The following is a 26,286-nucleotide window of genomic DNA, read 5'->3' as shown; positions in this document are numbered from 1 at the left end:
TGTTTATAAAATATGGCTTGAAAAGTACACACACCATAGTAGTACGCATACAAACATATAAATGCTCACATACATTTATATATTTGTTTGCACACCTTACTATGATTTGTGCACTTTTAGGCCATGCCCACAATGAAAGCCACGCCCCCAAACGAGGGCCCCCCCCTCAATTTCTTACCCCACTTAAAGCACCGGCTTTATGAAAGCAGACTACCGTCTCAGACACAGTTACCGGCATCAAAAGCCATGGCTTTGACACCCTCGCCAGATGGCAATATGTCACGCTTGCCCATTCTAAGAAAAGGATTTTGTTTATCGTTACTTAACAGTGCAACAACCTCTCTGTTTCACCAAGAGCTGTTGATAACCAATTAATATTCCATAAATGGCTGAAGATGCACTTTTTCATACTCTCCTTTAAACCAGGTTGGTAGGTCAGAAAGACTTCAATGACCACGTTTTTCTTTTGCAAACATGACCCCCACCTCCCGCAGATCGCCGTTTTGTGCAAACTTATCAGTACCTGCATTAATTTCGAGCCATGTGTTATTCTTTGTACTGCACTTCTTCCATCTTCTTTGGCACTTTGCTATTTTCTCCCCCAACCCATTTCCTTGCACTTGAGGCACTACAAAGGGACGTATTGTTTCTGGCAGCTTACAACAGTAATTACATTCTGAAAAATGTTCTTGCACTGAACTCACTGTTTTATGTTTGAACTATACAAATCATGGAAAGATAAGTGTATCAAATGTTGCCAACAATGTTTCTTTTCTGTCTTTTTTCCTTGATAAAGTAGACAACGTTAATTTCCATCAAAAGGAGATGCGTATGAATTAAACTACTGTCCTTTTACTTTGATTCACCATAAGTATTATAACATATAGAAACGATGATACGGAAAGATCACTAATTGCATGCATAAGTTACTGCAGGTGCCAGTTGCTCGTGGAGTAAACTTTCTACTGTGCATGGTATTCACCAAGGAAAAGGGTTCCAAGACAGGAGTAACTTAAGCATGTCAGATATACAATTGTCTGAATTCACAAAGTAAACGCACCTGAAAATGTAAGCTTAGTTTGACTTTATATGTACACGGAACTGTAACATATGCTTTGCATGTGTTTTACGCAAGTGAAAAAATATGGGATTTCAAATAACTTAAATTCTTTTTATTGCAACTGCTTGCCCCAAGGCTACTATCACAGCAATTGATGCACTTGTCTGCACATATTGCAATAGTTTCACCTACATCACTCAGGGGCAGGTTAGATTTAGATCTACATAAAAGCATGGGAAATGCATGTGCACATGTTTGTCAATACCCACACAAGTTATGACTTGATGGATGTTCAATATTTATAAAGATCTCCCCTTACTCTTCCCTGCACAACTACTTTTGCGGGTGGGATAGTACTTAAGTAGGCTAAAGCTACAAAACTCTGGGCAACATATGCCAAAAGGCACACGGATAGACTGTAGTACTTTTTGTATGAATCAGTCCTCAGCCATTTTGTGAAGTAACCATTAGATATTTGTCATGCACTACATTTTACAGGAACAAATCATACCTAATCTAGGAAGAAATCCTTTAGTGATCTTTAACAATCTTGAGAAGCGTGATCGCCCATTATACTTTCAGATGGTAGATCTATTGATCTCATTATTTTTGGTCAAACTATTTTAGTTGGATTTTTTCTTTTCGATTTTATGGCCGAAAAAAGAAGGTACATTTGGGGTTAGGGAATACTGGCGGAGGAGTAATGGTGTTTGGGGAGGGGGTGAGGTCAGGGGAGTGGAGTGTGAGGCTCTCTCCAGGTTCTATATAAAAAAGTGAGCAAAACAATTTAAACTAAAATAGTTCAACCAGAAAAAACGATTAGACATACATCATTTCGTCAAATACCAGGCAAATGTGTCACAAAAATGTGCAAACTTTTTTTTCCCCCCATACATGTAGCTATATGTTAATACATTATAGAGAAAAGCTATTAGTTGTCTTGCTCATTTCAAAAGAAATTTGCATTTTTTGTATAAGCTTTTGCCACAGGCTTTGCTGACTTTACTAAGTATTAATGGACGCTCTAGACGACAGACGGGCTGATTGATTATTTCTTCCAATAAACAATGAAAGCACTCATGGAGAAAAGAATTGTGATGAATAATTGACAACATAGATTTTCAGAACAATGAGGTTGGAACACACTGAAAATGTACAGTAAAACACATTTGTGCATATGTCAAACAAGCAATTAACAAATACGCACATATTTCTTCAAATATATATTTTTCTGCAATGTGATAAATATATTTGAAATATTAGAGAATATGTTCTGCCCAATACTTGCAATTCATTTAAAAGGTTATGTGATAAATCACTATATAAATCAAGCACTAATAAACATATTTATTTTAAGAAAGAAAAATTAAAAAACACCTTCAAGGCAATACATAATTTACCTCGCTGTTGGCACTTTCAATAAAAGATCCTCCAAACATAGCAGACATCCATTCACAGCTACAGATTAGAAGGGGTTTATGCGCATTAATGTTCCCATCATCCAATTTAAACGTCACATCTGTCGCAGGAAAGAAAGATTTACTAAAGAAGCATAACTCAGAAGATGACATACAAGACCTAATAGCAATATATTGCTTCACTGGTCCCTTTCTTTCATGGATTGCCTTCAGTTTATAAGAAATAAGGCATGTTAAATGATACTGGAACCCAAGAAGGCACACATTTCAGTTTAATAGCACTTGTGCTTATTTTGTGCTTTCATTACTTACCAAAAAACGTTGCCTTGGAAAGACACTCCTTTATTCGGTTAGCTTTCCTGACATGGAATGCTTTGGTAATCTCTTGATTCATGAATGCTTCTTTATTCATGATATTTTCTACCATCATGCGTAAATCAAACACTTCCAAGACCTCTGCTATTTGGGCCACCCGCATTAAACCTTTTTCATTTTCATCAAGTTGACCAGTGTAGAGAAACCGTAAAACAGTTTTGAAAGGCCCGGGTTGCATGGTGGAATCCATCCGGACGATAGTCATTGGACAGACCCTATTTGAAACAGGGTTCACCTGCAGTTCGTTATGCATGCTAAGAAAACCCTTACCCCAGGAAGACAAGACTCTTGAAGCGCCGATCATTTCCCCATCAACCAAATCAAAAGTCTTCAAAGTTCCATCACTTCTTGATGCGCGGAGAGAGGCACTGGCAGGTTTGAGGGTATGATGATCCCCATCATCTTCTGTGTCAAGGCTGAGGGCCCTTGCCAAATAATCTCTGCTGGGCTTTACTTTCTTTGCTGATCTTTCACCTGAATACTGGGACTCTTCATGTTCCATTAAAAAAAGATCATAAAACTTGGAAGAGGAGGTAGCTAAGTAAATCTTATGAGCAAACATGAGCTTCTGACCCTGAAGGATAAACACAACATCAGCACATAAAGGATTGTCCAATAGGCAGCCAGCATCATTCATACTAGCCACAGGGCATGGAGGGATTTTAATGACTGGTGGCGGTGCTTTTGGAGGTAGGAATGGCGCTTGAAGTAATGGTTTTTTAACCTTCTTTAAATGGGATTTCCAAAACTGAAGGTGTCTCCTTGAAATGAGGGCAGCTCTTATAGCATTATCAAACACGTCCTTAATCCCAAACTGGTCAAAGACGCTGGTTTCGTAGTATGGTATGCCAAGCTCTTTGGCAACTTCCCTTCCTCTTTCTGGGGGCAAAATGTCGCTTCGTTTTATCGGCCTAGAAAAGAAACAAACAAGATGCCAAATTACTCAACATTCTGTAGTATATTTCATGAGAATATATCATAAAAAAGTGAAAGCATCAGACAGTTTTACAAAACACATTGAGCCAACATGTTTTCATAAAATTCAGCACCTTAAGAAAGTTGGTCAATTTGTTGGCATGACCCGTTGATGCTTATGATATTCTGTAAATTTGGTTCTATCTGAATAATGTGAGACATTGTTGCTTTCACTTCTGTTATCTATGCTTATTGCAAAATCAATAAAAAAAAAATAACAAAAAAAAAGCCGGCATTGCAACTGTTGTCTTGATGCTAATTGAAAGACAGCATTCTGCCTTTTAAAGGGTGAAAGGTTACGGATTGGCACACACCATCTGCTTCAAATCTTTTCATGTGCCACAGATGGCTAATCCTACCTTAAGGAATGCGATCTGTGTTGGGGTGTTCTGCTGATTTGTGCACGTTTATAGTGGGCATTGATTCTGATGAGGTTTGCATTATTTCTGCCTTTGTGCTATATCTAGTTTTTCTATTTTAGCAGCAAGCAGATACTTCAGTCGATATTTCCCATTGATTTTCCTGATATCATTTGGTGCAGCTCCACCCCGAGGCACTTGGAAAAGGAGCATTTGTGTTTACTTTTACATACATATGTGGCACACACGTAGGCTTGGATAAAGAATTAAAATATTCGGTGCCTCGAGTGCTCAGATCGTCGCCCTCTGGATGTTTTGGACTGCAACCTCCTTTAGCTGTAGCCAGCATTCACAGGGGTGAAGGCTCATAGGTGTTTATAGCTCAAAACATCTAGACGGCCACCAATTGAGTAGCAAGGCTCTGCACCAACACAAACCCTGTTAACAGATCTGGCATGATTGACTACAGAACCATAATATTCACACTTCCGCCAATAGCGACTCTAATTATGGTCTAGTTGGTCTCCCCTTAGAAAGAACACGTTTTCAGATACTTATACCATTGGTGCCATTCCAGGAAACAGCATAAACCTTACAGAAAATTTAAAGCCCAGACTAAAGTGTATTGAACATTTTAGTGCAGTTACAACATGGACGGGCAGAGTTATAGGGAGGGTTCCTAAAGTTGCTTTACGTCAAAAGCTGATGGGCTGATTAGCACAGAGCTGAGGTTATAGTTGTGTCTGGTCCCACTCACAATCATAACGATCCGGTCAGAATCCATTCAAATTCTATATGGGAGAGCCATTCTGATGTTTTTGGGATAGAAGGGGAATGTTTGTTGAGGCCGCTATTGTGGTTGTGGTACACATACTCTGAAGGAGGTCTACAGATTCTGTGGTGCAAACATTTAAATTATGCATATTGCAGCCTTCTGAGGAAACCACAACCATCAGTAGTGTCAGAGTTCTGGACATATGGCTCCAAAAAAGCTTACAGGCCCCTTCCTGAGTCTGCAGACTACAGCGCCCAGACCTGGTGCCAGGTCTGAGTGGGCCAGCAGTCAGAGAGCAGGTCTGTGTAGTACCACAGACTCAAATCTGGGCCCACATGCCCTGTACGGATCTCTAGTGGTCAGTGGACCCAGCTTGGAGCCTAGAGGCGCCAAGTGACCTTGTGTATATGAGCAGAACCATAGGCAGGTCTGCAGACCAGGGCTCAGGTCTTGGACGTGGGGACTGTGGAGATGGAACAAAACAAAACCATACATCACCGTATAGTAACGCCCGAGATGCACTCCAAAAGGGTTCCTCCGAACCCAACGTTAGTATAGCAATGTATTTATTGGGAGCTCAGCAACACGTCAAAGTCCCCACCTTACCTACATACGAAGAATATTTTCAAAATATTTTTTAGAACACAGTTCAACTAAGAATTCCAATTCGGAAACAAATCTGATTTAATAAACATAAAAAAATGCTGTTTTCAATGTAATTCCAATAGATTCACAAAAGTTAAGCACAATGATATTACTCAAAACAAATACATTTTTCGTCATAGCTTCAAAGCTTTTGGTCTGCTACTCATACACGAACCCCTAGTACCTCATAGGGCTCTTATTTACAAACAAACAGATAATTTCAAACAATGCAGTGCCTCACATAATTCATAGTTTAGAAGTCCATGTAACGACACTGTGGCTTCTAACTTCAATTCCACATAATACAATTACAGCCTTTAGGGCCACATGTAATCAACTTTATGGCAAAAGCATCAAATGACTTCCTTTTGTAGATATATCCGAATAAACTTCACTATATGTTACACAGCCAACGCGTTTCGGATTGGAAAACAATCCATCTTCAGGGCCTGGGAAGCCTAATCGTTCCAAAGGTTGATTCCAAATTCGAAAGTGCACCTATGAGAGTACAGACATTCCCACATCAGAATACTAATCAGATGCAAGCATTCAAAAATCCACCAACACCCGGTACCAACCTTAACACTTGGCACAGGGAAGTGACGTCTCCAAAGAGATCCTAACCAGACAAGACAAATAATTACATATTTAGCTCAGGTAGTGCCAATACCACCATATACTTCACCAAAACATCATGCGCTGTACACCATACAAGATCCATAACACCACACCTTGAAAGTAATAGGAGTGCCCCTGAGGGTGAAAGTGACGACACCAAAAACAGAGGACCCGAAGGAACATAAGACACCACAGTGTTAAATTACACCAGGTACTCACCCCCAAACGGGGAAACTAAATGACACCAAAGTAGATGGTAGCTGGATCAATGGGTTCAGAAGTGTAAAGCCTCCACATACAGATCAGACTGGACCTCTGGCGTTAGACCGTACCCCGACCGTGGTCATCACTAGCCTGTAATAGCAGAGCATATAGACTTCTTAAAGTCAAATCCCTACCAAAAAGCTGACAACATTACTAATGCCAATACGCCCCAGCTTCAGGAAATCTTGTACGCTTACCAGAATAACGCGTATCCACATTCACTCGAGACCAGACTTCCTAGTACTGGGTAGCTGCACTGATCTGCCCAACGGACAGATACAATCCGCTAGTGGAAGTATGCATGCGTGCATAATACTCAATGACGAGATCCGCCGTCAACAACAGGAAAAGGGACGTACGAACATGTCGCCCGCCATCTTGGATCGGTAAGCGAGTGTAACCAAATCACTCGAAATATGCCCAATCTAATCAGAACACGAAGCAGTGTTAAAGGATATTACATGATGTTATTAAACAAAAAAAAACAATCCGGTGCTGCAAAGGAACCCGCCCTAAACAGACCGACACAAGGTCCGTATAGGCGAAAGACCACCGCATATTCAAGAACTGACCGAGCAGAGAGGGGGGATGCAGAAAAAAGGGACCTGCCCCAGTCCCCATGCCGGTCAGAAGACAGAATTATACAACTCTACAGTAAGTAATAAAGTGAGCCACGTCCATATTACACCGGGGGGAAAAAATTCATTAACAGAAAATCTAGATAAAAATAAATTTGCCGTACCCCAAAAACAGGGATGTCTGTACTCCAATAGGCACCTCTCAAGGAATGAAAATTCAATCAACAACGTAGTACTTATAATCTAAAAAAAAAAAATCAAAGTTCTCAACATCTAAACATTTACAATAAGCTCACCATTTAAATGATAGCCATATATTATACTGTGATTTCTCAGACAAGCTGCATTTTCTTGTAATGATTCAATATACTTTGCCACTTGAGGTAGTACAAAATCCATATTAAAATCTCAGATGAATCACATCAAATCGAATTCAACGTTCATGTCTCTTGGACTTAAAGAGTCCAGTAAATCGATCCACATGATCTCCCTGTGAAGGAGCTTTCTATGGAGATCACCCCCTCATGGGCCCATTTTGAGTTGCTCAAGGACTACACATCTGAGCTGAGCTACAGTGTGTCTGGCTATGTGAAAGTGATTTGCAACTGGAGATTTTTGGTTGTTTGTGCGAATATTTGATTAATGCTTCGACCAGCGCGTTTTCACCTTCCTTGTCGTTAGTACAGGCCACAAGGGCATTTCAATCCATATACAACATTCGTGGCATCACAGGTACAGGAATGTTTTAACCAAATTGGTTTACCAAAATGTGGATGTGTAATACTGTTGCCTTTGATTATATTTACACAGTATGGACTGTGGGGATGGAGCCAGATCTAAGAATCCGGTGCAGTTCTGTGAGAGGAGGATTTGAGGATCAAAGAACATTGAAGATAACCAACAAACTTAGTCAAAAGGTGGAGAGTGATGCCGGCAATTTCTTCACTAAGCAAATGAAGATGTGGCTAAGCTGCCAGAGAATGGATTTTCATAGGGTAGCAAGGTCTTTATATTAAACATTAGATCCTCGCAAAGCCTTTACAAAAGGTATGGGCCAAGTGTGCTTCCCCAAGTGATGATAGTGGAAATATTGTTGAAATGTGAACGTGTGTCGCCTGCAGAGCGGTCATGACACTGGATGTCGATAGGAGATTGGCGTACACAGCAGTGGCATTTAATACTCAAAATAGTGTTCAGTGAGCATTTCCTTCCTACCTAGAAAACAAAGAACCAATATATAGAATTACCAGATCAAGCTAGAAACTGAACACCAGTGAGAAAGTGGTTTCAAGTATAAGCACAGCAGCCACAGAGAAATGAACTACCTTCTTGTCGGTACTCTTTAGTGCTTTGGTTAAGAGACTGGCAGAGGGGTCATGCGATAAGGGGCATGTTGCCATCTCCCAAGATGTACATCCTAACTTGGAGCAATCACAATTGGAAAACATGCTCAGGGTGCAATAAAAGAACAAAACAATTATCGGCCAAGAAAGACTGCTGCATGATGGAAATCTGTAGACTGAGGGATGCTTTATATGTATATATATATATATTTAACATCATGAGTTAGAGATCAATGTGAATTGTGCATTTATAGCTGAATATTTGGAAGATAATTTGTCACTTGGTTAAATCTGATGTTGAAGCACATTTACAGAAGTAAAACTCACAACAGTCTTAGCATGTTTATTCATACTCTACCCACCCGCGTATCACCATGACCTCAAATCTCTGCCCAATGCTCCACAACCCTATTCTGCTGCAGGTACATTGTCTTAAACCATGCTAAAAGAATTGTATAACTATAGCAAAGTTGTTCAAATACTATTATACTTCAAATCATGATTGAAAGATTTACCTTGCTAATGGACGTCGAGCGCGATTAACAGCCTCAAGATCGGCATAGCGGAGATCCAGCTGGCAACCAACTAGAATCACAGGTGTTCGAGGACAGAAATGCCTAATTTCGGAGGACCACATTGTTTTGACATGGTTTAAGGAGTAAGGATTTGCAATGGAGAAGCAGAGGACAACTACGTCAGATCTAAATGAAAAGGGAAAGAAATAGTTTTCATTGAGAAAAACATATTCAAGTCTTAAAGAAACACCATCATGAAGTCCTACAAAATGCACCTTAGCCATGCAAATTAAGTCCTGTTTCACTGATTTCAGCCAAAGCATCTGGGCATTACGTGGTGACATTACTAAGAATATTTGAGTTGCTTCTATAGATATGCATTGTTAATTTCTTTTTTGCAACTACAAAAAAAGTACCAATGGACAGAGCTAGAAATAAAAATATTCCATATTTTTAGCTGCAAAGATACGACATGCAGGATTCTTTAAATGGATCATTCTGAAACGATCAGTTGCTCGATTTTATTTGGACACTGGACTATGGGTGTTTTTGCAGAAATTCCAGAGGAATTAGTACAATGAAGAAGAACAAGTTACTTCTTACCTGGTAACGTTCTTTCGATGGGATGTTCCTCCGACGTATTCCTTATCTTTGATAGATCATCTCCAGCTTGCTGGCCTCGGAATTATTTTTCAGTAGAGGGCGCTGCGCGTCAACGTCCCTCGAGCCGATGTCCCTCGACAGCCTCCGTATTGGCGCCGACATCATCACGCGTATAAATAGACTCGCGCAGCATCCGTTGCTCAGTTCCGTTTTGACGTTAACAGTTGTTTTACATTAATTGGTTATTGACCTTGAAGGAGCGTAAGCTGCAACCACAAGGGAAGTATTACTGCGGGGATGGATGGGAGGGGCGATAAGGAATACGTTGGAGGAACATCCCATCAAAAGAACGTTACCAGGTAAGAAGTAACTTGTTCTTCGAAGGGATTGTGTCCTCCGACGTATTCCTTATCTTTGATAGACTCCCATAGCAGTGGTGTGTAATTGGAGGTGGGAGTAAACACGCCATGTTTCCCTTTAGGAATGAACAGAATGTAATACGGCTTTGCCAAACCTAGTCTCTTGACTAGAGGAGGATTCCAGGTTGTAAAATCTTGTGAATGTATGTGCGGACGACCATGTGGCAGCCGCACATATGTCTCGAACTGGAACCCCTCTTTGGAGGGCCGAAGAGGCTGCGATAACCCTGGTTGAATGAGCCCTAAGATTTTGAGGAGGCTCTTTCCCTGCTAGTGTGTAACATTCCAGAATGGCCAGAATAATCTATCTGGAAATGGTCTGTTTTGTTATCGGTAGTCCCAATTTGTGCCCTGAGTAACCTACGAACAGTTGGTCTGCTTGCCTAATCCTAGCAAGTCTGCTGATGTAAAAGCTTAAAGCCCGCCTTGGGTCCAGCCTATGTAGCCTTTCTTCCTCTTTGCCCGGATGGGGAGGAGAATAGAATGAAGGTAAGGTAATTTTCTGAGTGATGTGGAATTCAGAAACCACCCTTGGGAGCAAATTAGACTTCACCTGTAGGACAACTTTGTCTTTATGAAAAATTGTATGAGGGGGTTTACAAGATAGACCTCCCTTCTGTGAGAGAAGATTCTCCTTGAGTGGAAGACGAATTGGAGGTCAGATGGACATGTCCAGAAGGTCCGGGTACCATGCTCTCCTGGCCCAGTCTGGGGCAATTAGGATCATGGTCCTCCGGAATCTTCTCAACCTCCTGATCATTTGAGGAATGACAGGGACTGGTGGAAACGCGTACAGGGGTGGAAACTCCCAGTCCACTACGAATGCGTCCACTAGAGCTCCTAAAGGACTTCCTTAGCTAGTTCCCACTCGTGGGAGACTGTGCCCTGCCTGCTCAGAGCGTCTGCCGTCAAGTGCTTCTCTCCGGCTAGGTGAACTGCCGATAGAAAGATTCCTTCTTGAATTGCCCAAAACCAGAGCTGCATTGCCTCTCTGCACAGTGGCAGTGATCCTACGCCTCCTCTTTTGTTGAGGTAGTGCATGGCCACTGTGATGTCTGTCATTTTCAGGACATTTTTCCCCTGTACAGATGGCAGAAAAGCCTTCAGCGCTAGTCTGATTGCTCTCAGCTCTAACAGGTTGATGTGTAGTCTGGACTCCGATGGAGACCAACGACCGCTGATGGTCAAGTCGTTAGTATGGGCTCCCCACCCCGTGAGTGAGGCATCTGTGACTACTGTTATCTCCGGCCATGGTTGCCAAAACAGTTCTCCCCTTAAGGTGTTTTTCTGGCAGGCCCACCACTGAAGGTCTCAAGCCATCTTGTCCGGAACCTGAAGGAGGTCTGTCATTCTCCCAGAGAATTGCGACCACTGAGTTCTCAGTGTCCACTGAAGAGATTTAATTCTCAGGCGAGCCTCTGGCACAAGGAAGATGCAGGATGCCATGAGGCCTAGCAACCTCAAAAAGTCGAAGGCTGTGAGACTTTGGGCATTTTGAAACTTGGTGACCATCTGCAGAATATCTTGAGCCCTCACCTCTGGTGGCGAGGCTTTTCCCAGGGAAGTGTCCAGGACCGCTCCAATGAACTGGAGTCTCTGTGATGGTATCATCTGTGACTTCTTTAAATTGAGGGAGAAGCCCATTTTGTGAAGGAAGTGGCAGACATAATCTAGCTGAATCTGAGCTTGTTCCGTAGATACAGCTCTGATCAGCCAATCGTCCAGGTAGGGGTAGACGTGAATCCCTTCCCTCCTTAGACTTGCAGCCACTACCGACATTAGCTTGGTGAAGACCCTCGGGGCAGAGGTCAGCCCAAATGGCAGAACTCGAAATTGATAATGAGAGCCGCCAATTGAGAACCTCAGGTATTTCCTGTGTTTGAGATGGATTGGCACATGGAAATAAGCATCCTGGAGGTCCAGAGATACCAGCCAGTCCTGGAGTTGGAGGGCCTGAAGGATCTGAGAGAGAGTTACCATCTTGAACCTGTCCTTCCTGAGGAACTTGTTCAATTCTTCTAAGTCCAAGATAGGTCTCAGTCCTTCAGTCCTTCATCGGTATGAGAAAGTAGGGGGGGGGGGTACCAGCCCTTGTTCCTCTCCACTACAGGTACCGGTTCCATGGCACCTTTCTCTAGCAGGTCTACAATTTCCTGCAAGAGGAGCGGATCTGGAACTTTCAGAGAGCTGTTCCCCGGTGTATGACTCTGAGGGATGCGTAGAAAAGGCAGGCAGTAACCTTGGGCAACTGTCTCCAATGCCGAAGGATCTGACGTAATAGCCTGCCATTCCGTCAGATGTTGAGTTAACCTGCCCCCTACTGGTGTCTTGTGAGGAGAGTCCTCAGAGCGGTTTGGAGGCGGCTGATGCAGATGCTGACGGTAAAAAGACACCTGCTGCTGCTTTTGTATTTTTAACCCGTCCACCTTGGGTGAATTTTTTCTGACCCCTTTGAACCGGCTGTCCTCTGCCTCTTCCGAATGTTCCTGAGGGGCGATATGGTGTCTGATGGATTGCAGCTCTCAGGGATTTTGCTGCTGCCTTTGATGTTTGAAGCTTTTCTAAAGTGTCATCCGCCTTCTTACCAAACAAGGAAGAGCCGTCAAAGGGCATATTCAAGAGTCTGCTTTGCACATCTGGAGCAAAACCAGACTTCTGCAATCAAGCAAATCTCCTGGTTGTTGTACTTGCCGCCATGGCCCTGCTGATGCTGTCAGCAGAATCAATGCCAGTTTGAAGGGATTCGCACATTGCGTCTTTACCATCCTTAATGATGTTTAGAAACGCTTCCCTTTCTTCTCCCTCCGGGAGGCAGTCAGCCGCTGATGAAGCACACTCCCAAAGTGTGTGGCTGAACCTTGCGAGCGTACAAGTAGCATTGATGGATTTCAACGCCATGCTACATGCAGAAAATACTTTTTTGGCCATAGAGTCATACCTCTTGTCATCCCTGTCCTGTGGAACAGTAGGGTAAGCCGATTTAAAACCTGATGAAGTTGCTGCCTGCACAACCAGACCCTCCGGAGTTGGGTGTCTGGATAAATATTCAGGTTCAGCAGTAGACACCCTATACTTGGCTGATAATTTTTTGTTAACCGCCGGGATAACCTCAGGGGTTTCCCAGTTTGCCAATATTTTCCTTTGTAATGCTGTATGAAATGGCACCACAGGATCCTCCTGTGGTACTTTTACCAAAATGTCTGTGAGGTCGTGTTGCTGAAAAGCAGGTGAGGGTGTAGACCACCCCATAAACTCCATTATCCTTGCCATCAAGATTCTATAAGGGGTTTCGGCATGTTCCCCTGGGTCTGGTTTGGCAAATTCCACTTCTGGGGAAGTGTTCAACCCACTTGCTTCATGTAAGGATTCTTGGAGGTCCTTAAACCTACTTTCCTCAGAGGTAAATTCCTCTGGTACAAAAAGGTCTCTCCTGATACGAATTCTCCCCTTCTTCATAAATAGATGCTAAGGCTCTGGAATGATCAGATCTTGGAAATGGTATAAATCCCATTTCCAGAGCAGAAGGGGCCAAATTCGTCATAATTACCTGAGAAAACATTGACGCGGACGTTAAAGGCTTCAAAGCCCTTGAAAAAGGCGTCGAGAAAGTTGGTAGAGGCCTCGAGGAACTCGAGAGTATTGGAATTCTACTTGAGGTTGTCGACGACATTCTCGTGTTCGAGGCTCTGGGTATGGCCACTGGCTGTGGGGTGGCCGTGGGTTTGTCCTTTCTTGGCATCGAATCGACTGACCAACGCCATTATCGAAGGGTTCTTCCATGCACAGAAGACGCCGATCTATGCGTCAAAGGGATTTTCAACGACGGCGTCGAAGACGTGACTTTGCCTTTACTCGAGGGTTTGTGACGCTCTCGAGTAGCTTCTTTCGTCGGGTGCTGCGACTCGCAGCGTTTTGATTTTTCGGGTCTTTCACCCAGGGTATCACCCTCAGCAGTCTTCGAGGGGGTCGAGGCTGCTCTTTCGAAGACGCTAAGCATCTTTTTTTTTAATTCCTCCCACTCAGCCTGAGAGCTATGTTTTGTGGGGCAGGAGACCCTTTTCGGGGAAACAGAAGACGAGGAAGGGGATCTCCGACGTCTCGTTTTTGAATGCTTAGATCTCGAAGAGTGATGGGAACTGCTTCGAGACCTAGAACGGGAATGTCTTTTGTGATGGCGAGGAGATGAATGTCTCGACTTCGCCGAGGAAACATTCGAAGAAGTTTTAACTGCCATACCTCTCTCGAGCTTCCCCTTACGCTCCTTCAAGGCTTTCGCCATCATGGACATGCAGTCCTCGCACTCCGAACAATGGTGCTCGACTCCCAGGCACCACAAACAGATCCTGTGAGGATCCGTCAACGGCATTTTCTTTCCACAGTCTCGACATTTTTTGAAGCCGGACGGTGGAGTCGTTGTTTCGGATGAGGAAGCCATCGAGTACGAGTCGGTATTCTCGAGGAATAATGACGTATATTTGACTGAAGAACTGAGCAACGATATTCCGAGGCCTCACGAAGCGCGGAAAAACAGAACTGAGCAACGGACGCTGCGCAAGTCTATTTATACGCGTGATGACGTCACCGCCGATACGGAGGCTGTCGAGGGACATCGGCTCGAGGGACATCGACACGCAGCGCCCTCTACTGAAAAAAATTTCTGAGGCCAGCAAGCTGGAGATGATCTATCAAAGATAAGGAATACGTTGGAGGACACAATCCCTTCGAAATATCTGTTACACATTATTCAGTCTGACTCATGAATATGTTATCTGTGAATGTATGCGTCTTTTAGAGACAAATGGAGGATGCTGTAAAAGTAGTGTGCCATTGCCCCAACTGTTCTTCTTAAAGACACAGAAGCCTAGCATACATCATGCCTTTGATTGCCACTTGGGGCAGGAAGATGGACATTACTGGTGTTACAGTGGACATGATATTGCATTTTTAAAGATGACATCATTTTGTATTCAGCGCTTAATGGAGATCTACAAAAGTCCACCTATTGTTCCAGTGGTTCATAGATCTATGCACATAACATGGCCAAACTCAGATTGAGATTAAGACCAGTCTAATAAGCTTTTGGAACCAGTCCGTGCCCCTCAATGCTTTTTGGATGTTCAACATTTGGACACCAATGCTTTAAAAGGGCTTTAAACACTAACAGAGGTGGTGGTGGTTGTGGTGTGGGGGAGGGAAGGAGGGTGTAGGGATGCAAAGAGCATAGAACAGACAGAAGATTCGAAAAATGACTTCAGTACATTGCTATCATACTGGCCTCTATGGATAATGGAAGATTTGAACAAGCTGCTGACTCTGAAAAGCTGGTTCATTTATGGCAGAGTCCGGCAGACTCCGTCAAGAGTGTGTACCGGGCAGGCCGATGAGGGTACCTCTATGTCAGCAATGCATACTCTGCATCTGGTATGCCTCAACATAATCCTGTTATGTAGTGGCAGTCCGTGTATTCCAAACCTCAAACTAGTAATATATTTCTTGCTCTTGGTGTTAGAGAAACTGTGCTTCAGCCCCCGAGATGAGCTCAGAGAAATCCTGGTCTTCAATATATATATATATATATATATATATATATATATATATATATATATATATATATATATTTTAACGTTATGGCCGGTTAACGCAACAATATACACTGAACACTGATTCTTTAATTTTCAATCATGAAATATTCCAGTCAACAGAGTATGTGCATTTAATGCCCTCCGATTCACTACTTAACCAATAAGTCATTCATGTAACCGGTTCACCCCCACACTGCTACTGTCCTTTCAGAAGCGTTAACCTGTCAGAAAATGTCAATATTCATGTAGGTAAGTCCATGTTTAGATGTGACAGTACATAAAACAAGCCTTACATTTACCAGCAGTGAGACTACCTATAATTGAGGCGCTCCTTCCCTCCGTCGTCTTCCATGTTAATGTTGTTGAAACGACCCATGGATTTTACTAAATTTTCACTCCGTCACCCCAAGTATATATAGTTGTATAATAACATATGTTTAAATCACAGATCAATACATCTTTAACAAACCGATAAAGCAAACAAAAACACAGGGTATTTTAGTATCTAGTAACGAGTATGTGCAGATCTTGGTTAATAAATACCGTTTTAAAGAATGAAAAAGTGTGAATTGCATGGACTGTATACATTTAGAATTAAGTGTCTAGATGTACAATTACAAAATAAAGAAGACATGGAGCAAATACAATCCATTGTGTTTGTTCTCCTCCTAGTGTGAGTTACGTGAACAAGCTATGTGTCAAAAATATGTGATCACATAGTGGATATACTTGGGAGGACAGATATACTTTGAGAGGTGAAGCTGGATTAAAGTTCAAGTGGTGGTTCCAACTTCATGATTAACATATAAGACAGTTTTGAATACCACTTCTATAAATACAGCTAAAATTTATTGGGAATCTCACTGTTTGCACATGGAGCTGTTTTTATGATTTATGTTGCATTATTAACCGCATACCACAATCGACTCCCCATCTAACCTGAGACTGAGTAATCTGATCCCCACTGTTTCCTCCCTATTGCCCTCCCTCCCCTTTTGTTAGAAACCCCGTCCCATGTTACTCTGCTCTCTAACCTTATTCTTTCCCCTATGTTTGTAAAGTGCATTATTGGTTCCCGAAGCTAAGCCTACGCTCAATACCCTAATAATAATAATGTTTGTACTAAGTCTTTTAGGATGAAAGATTTTTATTGCTCGAGTGCTGTTTTATAATGTTTTAAACATTATAAGATTGTTTGTTGTGTAATAAAAGATTTGTTTTTTGCAATTACACCACTATGCTACCAATGAAAATGCTAAGTATTAGGGCTTTTCATACCTACAGTTTGGCTGCTGAAAAAACGAGTTTCTTTCTTGGCTTAAAACAATGGTGTGTATGTAGGACCAAGTTGGAATGAGACTATTCAGAGCACAGACGGATGTCAATATAGAAAACCTTCTTTGCAACCCTATCACTGATCTTTGACTATCACCCCATCACTGGTCTTGACTATCACCCCAGCTGCAAATAGCAGATTTAACAAACTTTCACACAAGTCTCTGAAATTTTGCCCAGTTTCATGAACTCCAACAGCACTAAGATTCAGGGATTGTTGTCATGTCATTTCAGGTACACATCCATGTGTTAATTTAGTAATTCAGATGTCTTCCACACAATGTAACATTGCCACATCTTAATCCCTGGTAGGGAATGCTTTTGACACTTGTATTTGCATTTTCACACAGGTAAAGACAGAACAGGACACAAAAATATGAGCTATAGACGGAACAAAGACGAGCCATTTGGTATGTAGAAAGGCCAATCAAGGAGGCAGCAGAAAAGTCAAGAGATTAATATCAAAGAAGAAATGTGTAGTTTAGTTGTGTCAAACGAAAGAAAAGGGGGAACTTTATATATGGTAGAGAAATGAAAGCAACAAGTGTGGCCGGTATTAGAAAGCATGAACGGGAAAGGAAAGAGTGGAGTCAAAAGGCATGCCATGATTGTGCACAGATGAGGTGAGAGGAAGTTGAGATGGAGGAAAAGAAAGAAAATGTGGAGGAAGTGGATGTAGAACAGAAGAAGCATAAAATAATAAGACTTTGGTTTAGAAGGATTAAGATGAAAAGATTGGGAGGTCACCCAAGACTGGATGGCAAGAATGCAGGAAGAGAGTAGAAGAACAAGTTACTTTCTTACCTGGTAACGTTCTTTCGATGGGATGGTCTGACGACGTATTCCATATCTATGACATGTAATCACCACAGCTGTGCTGCTTCGGAAACTTTTTCGGCGTCTGCGTCCTGCGTCGATGACGTCGATGCGCCGTCGTCGAGGACCTCCTCCGACGTCCGACGTCATCCGATGTGATAAGTAGGACGCACGACACCCATAGCCTCAGTTGTAGTTTTTTCCCCCAGAACGTGTGACATAAGTCAACTGCCAGTCAGACACAAAGCCTTGCGGAACGTAAGCTGCAATCGCAAAAGAAATTCTGCAGCGGGGAAGGCAGGGCGGGAGCGATATGGAATAAGTCGTCGGACCATCCCATCGAAAGAACGTTACCAGGTAAGAAAGTAACTTCTTCTTCGAGGGGATTGGGTCCTCCGACGTATTCCATATCTATGACAGACTCCCAAAGCATTACCAAAGCAAGGAGGAGGGAAAGAATTTAGAACCAAAATGTAGAATAGCCAATCAAATAGCAGAGCAAAGGACCGCCTTGCCAAAGGCCAGGTCCTGTGCTCGGATGGAATCGAAGGAATAGTGACGTACAAATGTATGTACTGAAGCCCAGGTGGCTGGATCACAGATGTTGCGAATAGAAACACCCCTCTGCAGGGCAGTAGACGCAGCCATACACCTGGTAGAATGGGCCCGCAAGCCAGCCGGTGGGTCCTTACCCGCCAAGCGGTAGCACTCCGAGATGGCCAAAATAATCCAGCGAGACAAAGTCTGTTTCGTCACAGCTTGCCCCAAACGCTTTCCAGCGTAACCAATAAAGAGTTGATCATCCACTCTGACCCGGGACATGCGTGAAACATAAAAGCTTAAAGCTCTCCTAGGATCAAGCCGATGGAGCCTCTCCTCTTCCTTACCAGGATGCGGAGGAGGATAGAATGCCGGAAGAACAACCTTCTGGGCCAAATGAAATTCCGTCACTACCTTCGGAAGAAAAGAAGGACGAACTCTAAGGACAACCCTGTCCTTGTGAAATACAGTGAAGGGAGGCTTAACTGAAAGTGCCTGTAACTCACTCACTCTGCGAGCGGAAGTAACCGCAACTAAAAACACAGTTTTCAGAGTTAACAGCCTCAAAGGGCAAGAATGTAAAGGCTCAAACGGAGCACCCATGAGAAACTAAAGAACAAGGTTCAAATCCCAACCGGGCACCAGGAAAGGTGACGGAGGGAACACATTAGTGAGCCCTTTCAGGAACTGTGAAATCAAAGGGATTTTAAAGTAAGAACACTCTTCAGACGAGCGCTTAAAGATGGACAGCGCCGCCAGGTAACCCTTAACGGTACCCACTTGCAAGCCCCTGTGGGCCAAAGAAAGTAAAAAGGACAGAACCATGGGGATGTCACATGCAAAAGGATCCACATTCCGAACTCTGCACCAGTCGCAGAACTTACGCCAACGGCAACGGTACAGAGACTTTGTTGCTGGCCTTCGGGCCGAAAGCAACACCTCCATCACGTCCTCAGGGAGGTCCCAATCCTTATACCTCAACCTTTCAGAAGCCAAGCGTGAAGGTTGAGGGATCTGACCTCTGGATGGAGAACCTGACCCCCCTCCCGTGAGAGCAGATCGTCTCGGTAGGGAAGACGACGTGGAGGGCAGATGGATAAGTCGAGAAGGTCCGGGTACCATGTCCTCTGAGCCCACGCCGGGGCAATGAGGATCATCCGGGAACCGAACTTCCGTAACCTCCGCAGCACTTGCGGGATGACGGGGACTGGAGGAAACGCGTACAGCAGCGGGAATGACCACTCCACCACGAACGCGTCTCCTAAGGCTCCTTTTGGAGGAAATTCCCGCGAGCAAAACCTTTCGCACTTCCGGTTGACACTGGAGGCGAAGAGATCCACTTGAGGGGTCCCCCAAATGGCGAAGATCTCCAGGAGAATCTCCTGAGCCAACTCCCACTCGTGAGAGATCGCGCTCTGCCTGCTCAGAGCGTCCGCCGTCACGTTTTCGGCTCCGGCCAGATGAACTGCCGAGATCGAAACTCCCTGCTGGATGGCCCAGAACTCGAGCTGCATCGCCTCCCTGCACAGAGGAAGTGACCCTGCCCCCCCCCCCTTTTTGTTGAGGTAGTGCATGGCCACTGTGTTGTCCGTCAGGATCAGGACATTCTTCCCTCGCACAGACGGCAGAAAAGCCTTCAGGGCTAGCCTGACGGCCCGCAGCTCCAACAGATTGATATGGAGTCTGGACTCCGACGGAGACGAACGACCGCTGACTGTCAGCCCGTTGGCATGAGCTCCCCATCCTGTGAGGGATGCATCCGTCACGATCGTCACCTCCGGCCAGGGAAGCCAAAATGGAGCCCCCTTCATCAAGTTGCCTTCGACGGCCCACCACAGAAGGTCCCGGGCGACCGAGGACGGCACCTGAATCGAGTCCGACATCCTGCCGGAGGACTGCGACCATTGCGTCTTGAGTGCCCACTGCAAAGATCTCATCCGCAGGCGAGCCTCTGGCACCAGAAGAATGCAGGATGCCATGAGGCCGAGCAACCTCAAGAACTCGAACGCTGGGAGCGTCTGGGCATGCTGAAACTTGTGCACCATCTGCTGAATGTGAAGAGCCCTCACCTGGGGAGGAAAACACTGCCCCAGGGAAGTGTCGAGCACTGCTCCGATGTACTGGAGCCGCTGCGTTGGCGTCAAATGGGACTTCTTTAAATTGAGGGAGAAGCCCAGCCTGTGAAGGGAGCCACAGGTGACCGATAGATGATCCAGGACTTGCTCGGGAGAGCTCCCCCTGATCAACCAATCGTCCAGGTAGGGGTAGACGTGAATCCCCCCTTGCCTGAGATGCGCTGCCACCACCACCATGAGCTTGGTGAAAACCCTCAGGGCGGAGGTCAATCCGAACGGCAGGACCCGAAACTGAAAGTGCGAGTCGCCAACCGCGAACCTCAGGTACTTCTTGTGCTTGGGATGGATCGGCACATGGAAGTAAGCATCCTTGAGGTCGAGTGACACCAACCAGTCCTGAAGCTGAAGGGCCTGGAGGACTTGAGAGAGAGTAACCATCTTGAACTTGTCCTTCCTGAGGAGTTTGTTCAAACCGCGCAAGTCCATGATGGGTCTCAATCCCCCGTCTTTCTTCGAAATCAAAAAATAAGGGGAATACCATCCCTTGTTCCTCTCCGCTACAGGCACCAGTTCTATGGCGCCTTTCTCCAGCAGGGCTTGAATTTCCTGCGCAAGGAGCGGATCCGGACTCTGCAAAGAGAGGTTCCCCGGTGGATTGTCGCGAGGCCTGTGCCGAAAAGGAAGACAGTAGCCGTGGGTTATGATCTCCAGAACCCACACATCTGAAGTAATGGCTTGCCACTCTACAAGATGCTGCGCCAGCCTTCCCCCAACCGGCGAACCATGGGACATGGCCTCACGACTGAGTGGGAGCGGCTGCGGCGTTACCTGAGGGCAAAGAGGCAACTGCCCGAGCGTTGGCACCACGGGTACCCTGTCGTCCACCTCTGGTAACCCTGCGTTGGCCTCTTTGACTGCCAGCCCCTCTCGCTTTACTGAAGGATGAGTAATAGCGAAAGGAACCACCCCTCCACTGCTGTCCCCTAGGACGAAAAGGCGGAGGTTGGCGAACTGCAGCGCCCAACGACTTCGCAGCAGCTTTTGAGGTCTGCAACCTCTCAAGGCTCTCGTCAGCCTTGCTGCCAAAAAGGTGTTCACCGTCAAAGGGCATGTTGAGGAGCCGGGACTGCACATCAGGAGCAAACCCCGACTTCCGCAACCACGCAAACCTGCGTATCACGGTGCTCGCCGCCATGGACCTACTGACGCATTCAGCTAAGTCCAAACCCGACTGAACGGACTCACACATGGCATCCTTACCATCCTGGACCATAGCAAGGAAACCATCCCGTTCGTCCCCTTCGGGAATATGCTCAGCCGCTAACGCAACACAGTTCCACAGAGTGTGCGTGAAACGTGACAAGGCACAAATGGAGTTGGCCGCCTGAAGCGCCATACCACCAGAAGAAAACACTTTCTTCGCCCAGCCATCAAAACGTTTGTCGTCCCTATCAGGAGGGATGGTAGGGTACGACGCCTGCTTCGCCGGGGCCGTGGCCGCCTGCACCACCAAACTCTCCGGAGTGGGGTGCCTGGTCAAGTAGCAGGGGTCGCCACTGGCTGGACGGTATTTTCGCGACAAGGATCTGCCCACCGCCGGGAGACTCTCCGGAGCAGTCCAAGCCGCCGCCACTCTTCTCTGTAAAGCCATATGGAACGGCAGAACCGGGTCAGTTGGGAGACCAACATCAAGGATGTCTGTCAGATCATCCTGCACAAACTCCCCTGGGGGAGCAGACCATCCCAAGTACTCAGAAACCCTAGCCATAAGGCGCCGGTATGAGGAATCAGCATGAGAGCCAGGCTCAGGCCTACAAAACTCCACCTCCGGAGAGGTGTCCAGTCCACTGGCATCATGCAGTGACTGTCTCAACTCGTCAAACTGACTATGGCCCGAGACAATTTCATCCGGAACCTGACTAGGAACCAGGCCATCAGAATCCTCATCCGCCTCTGAAATATAGTCCAGGTGGCGAAAAGAAGGCACTCGAGAGTGCTTGCTCTTAACCAGAGCCTTCCTAGGGGGTCCACCCGTGCCCTGGGGTACCTCCGACACGAAAGGCGTCGATGGCGTCGAGCGAATCGGCACCAGCGTCGAGAGAACCGGCATCGGCGCAGAGAGGATCGGCGTCGACGTCAGATGCAGCGCCTCCAGAATCGGCGGCATCGACACAGCCCTCGAGGCCGGAGCCCCGAGCGTGTCCCTCGACGACCTGAGCGTCGATGGCATCGACAACTTCCTCGGAGCCAGAGCCTCGAGAAAGCCTGTCGACGCCCTCGACGCCACAGACATCGATGCCTTTTTCGAAGACCTCACAGGTGCACACGGTTTCGAACGCGTCGAGGACCGGGACCTGGAACGGGTACGTCGAGAACGAGTCCCCTTGTCCGAACGGGACCTCTCCCGTGACTCGTGCCGACCACTCTTGCGAGCGGTGTCTCTCGACCTCACACGACCGACCCCACTCGGGGGCGCGGACGGCTGAGTACCCTGTGACTCAAGAATCGCCAGCATCTTCTTCCCGAAGGAAGCCCATTCCTCCGGCGTCGCACGGCTGGAGGGGTAAGCGACGTGCCGGGCAGAGCCCTCCGAAGAGGACCTGGAAGACGACCGGTGTCGGCGCTTCCGAGAATGCCTCGAAGAGGCTGAGGAGTGGCGAGACCGACTCCTAGAAGGAGAGCCACGAGACTTCCGACGATGACACGGAGAGTCACCCCTCGAATCATCCGTCGAAAGCCCCGCAGACTTCGACTTCCGGGGCTTGGACACCCGACCTACCGACAACTTCTTCTTACGTTCGCGTAAGGCTTTGGACGTGAGCGACTGGCAGTCGATACAGTCATCCGTGTCGTGGGCCTCCCCGAGGCACCAGAGGCAGGCGTCGTGCGAGTCCGTCACCGACATCTTGGACCCACACTCCCCGCACTTCTTGAAACCCGGACGCGGGGTCGAAGACGAAGAAGACATCTTCAGAAGGAATTTCACAAACTAACAGGTTCGAAGAACCGAGAAGAACAGAACTCCAAAGAGTCGAGGCGTTTAAACCGAGAAACACGAAGCAACACGTTCGCGGAAAAAACGGAACTGAGGCTATGGGCGTCGTGCGTCCTACTTATCACATCGGATGACGTCGGAGGAGGTCCTCGACGACGGCGCATCGACGTCATCGACGCAGGACGCAGACGCCGAAAAAGTTTCCGAAGCAGCACAGCTGTGGTGATTACATGTCATAGATATGGAATACGTCGGAGGACCCAATCCCCTCGAATGAATACACTCCAAGAAAAAAGAAAATGAGAAGAAGATCTGAGAGTGATTAGTGTAGAAATGCAATGAGAGGCCGAAAGTAGAAATAAAGACAGACCGGAACAGTGTAAAGAGAAAACAGGAGAGGCAATACAGAGCCTTGAGGGACACCACACTGGTGGTTAAAGGGGGCAGATAGCTGGTCAGCCTACGATATGGAGTAGATTTGACCAGAAAGACAAGGTTGAAAGTATGAAAGAGCACAGCAAGAGAGCCCAAGCGACGAAAGAACAATAGGGTGCTGAACAGTTTCAAAAGCTTCAGAAAGATTAATGACTATAATTGAAGAGAGCTTATAGACGCATGCAAAGAGGAGAAACAAAGTGACATAAAACAGTGCAGTTTCAGTAGAGTGCAAAGGACAGAACAGAAAAGGTATTGATGGAGAGCTAGAGAAGAATGCTGGTGACACTAGGTAGACATTTTGGAGTGGACAATCTGTGAGAATTTTTGTGAGAAACAGGAGGGAAGAGATGGCTCAAGAGGGCATATTAAAATAGGGTGAATAAAATCAGACAGAAAAGAGGCAGTCAGGAGAGACAAATTAAAAATAAAAGTTAGGAAAATAAGGCGAGCAGAAAAACCTTTGGGATAAAAAGATGGGATCAGCGGTAGATTAAGTAGAGTGAACACAGAATAAAAAGAGGACAGTGTCAGTCAGACAGAGGAGAGAAAGTAGTAAAAGAAAGAAGCAAGAGTAGAAGGAGGGGGCAGAAAATCAGAATGATGGGGAGGAAGAGAACGATGAGTGAAGGAGAGCGACATAAGTAAAGTAATCTGCAAAGTCGATAGACGAAAAAAGAGATAAACTAGGGATTGGGGAATGAGGTGACATGATTCAGTTAAGCAGCTGGAAAAGACAATGGGGATAAGAAAAAGTAGAGATGAGATTAGAAAAGACTGCTTTTTAGCTATGATGAGAGAAGAATCATACTGAGAGCTGAGAGATGAGACAATCAAGATCCGTAGGGGACCAAGCCTCATTTAAGCACCTATCAGTACGGCGATGAATAATTAAAGGAATGCAGCAGGGTAGAGAGACAGGATTGGGGTGGTTTGCACGAAGGTCAGAAAGGTCTATGGCGATAGGTTGTATTAAGAACAGAAGAGAGTGTAGGAGGAGAGTGGAGTGGCAGTGTCAGCTAAGAGTTGGGGAAACAATCTTGAGAGGGAAGAATAGAGAAACAATAGGTGCAAGAAAGAAGACTTAAAGGACTAGAGCTCACAATAATAGAATATAGTAGTAATAGTAGAACTGCGCTGGCATGGTTTCCGCATAGTTTTTGCACATCTTGCATAGATCGTTCTTGCCCATCTTTCCAGAGTTCTAATGCATCTAAATAGCACAGGGTAAGGGCCACAAAATGTTTTTGGGTGGAATGATTTTCAATGATAATTTAACCAATAAATGATCTTTGCCGATTTATGAATGAAACGTGCAGCTGCCCAAATGAGGTCATTCAGTAGTGTTGCAGCTCAGTGTAGTCGGTACCATGGAACATTTATAACCAATATCACAAAAAATTCAAAAGACATTCATGACCCCCCCCGTTAGGACAGTTTTTCTAAAATCCAACTGAGGGCTTCATAAAACCATATACGAGGCAGTACCAAAACTCCACTCTTAGTATAAGGCTGTACCACCTGAGAAGTTTGGTAGCATGGAGGGCGAGAGGGTTGTAGATTGGAACACAGAAATTGTAGCATACATATGGTCCAAAGAAACACCATGTATTGTAAAAAATAATTATTTATTATAAATACATGTATGCCAAGATGAATCTTGGGAACGGTAAGTACCATCACATATCATATGAACGCAATTATAAAAACCAACTCATTACTTATGGTACACAAACCAAAGTCCCTCGGCCGGTAGTTCTATGTGCCTTGGTACCTTGTCTGAGCCTTGGTACATTGACTGGTATCAGGACCAGAGCGGTACCTCCCGTGCTGTGGAGTCCCCGGAACGGAATCCCTTGTGGGGTGCTTTAGAGAAGATGGTACGTACGTTCTCGTGTCTTGACTTGAGACGAACAAACTCCTTCAGGTGGTCGGACGGAGACATGTAAAAGTCCCTCCACCTGGCCAAACAATTCTTAAATGCGCGCTGTGTCAGCAAATCGCACGCTGCATAGCTTTTTCAGTGGTGGTCAGACCCCATGACAAAGCATGTGAGGATCCGAGGCCTGGAAAGACCCATCGTAGGACAAACACCTGCTAAATCCCGCCGTACCTGACATACGCCGGGAGAGGCGAGGCATGGGAGACTGGTGAGTACAACAAACGAAAAACAGGTCTGGGAAACGCAAAGGCACTGTCGCAGTTAAAAGAAACTGCCACGAGCAGCATGCAAATCATTTCTGTCAGTGCGGAAAAGAGGACCAAGGTGAGATGCCGGAGGGCGAGATCTGTAGAGCGCGCATGTGCCCATAGCCGCGCCCAAGCGCGTCTGAAATTTAAATGGGAAATGCCCTTTTTGTGAGAAAAAAGGTACTGTTCCCATCCCCATCGAGGGACGCCCATGCAGTATGGAGAAAAGTGGATGGGACGTATGACTACCTCATGGTTCAGTTTCACAAGTTGAGCACATGAAAACAAGAAACAAACATAGGTCACCAGGCAGGACTAAAACTTACAGCAGCTTGCATTTGAGATTTTTCTTGAATTTGTGCTACGATACA

General features: G+C 45.5%; 1 protein-coding gene across 4 annotated transcripts in view; it reads right to left on the bottom strand.

Moving 5' to 3' along the window:
• Positions 1 to 26,286, bottom strand: part of RHOBTB1 (Rho related BTB domain containing 1) — a 760,683-nt gene that overhangs the window by 125,110 nt on the left and 609,287 nt on the right. For all 4 annotated transcript variants that reach the window (XM_069611207.1, XM_069611209.1, XM_069611206.1 and 1 more), the window contains 3 exons: positions 8,926 to 9,111; positions 2,791 to 3,764; positions 2,461 to 2,579 (listed from right to left, as the gene is read on the bottom strand). In XM_069611207.1, the coding sequence (XP_069467308.1) occupies positions 2,461 to 2,579; positions 2,791 to 3,764; positions 8,926 to 9,111 (1,279 nt within the window). The remainder of the gene's footprint in view (positions 1 to 2,460; positions 2,580 to 2,790; positions 3,765 to 8,925; positions 9,112 to 26,286) is intronic.

Source organism: Ambystoma mexicanum, chromosome 8, assembly GCF_040938575.1.
Source record: "Ambystoma mexicanum isolate Mex_15411 chromosome 8, UKY_AmexF1_1, whole genome shotgun sequence".
Taxonomy (NCBI): domain Eukaryota; kingdom Metazoa; phylum Chordata; class Amphibia; order Caudata; family Ambystomatidae; genus Ambystoma; species Ambystoma mexicanum.
The sequence above is the reverse complement of the archived record's forward strand: the minus strand, read 5'-3'. Positions and strand labels throughout refer to the sequence as shown.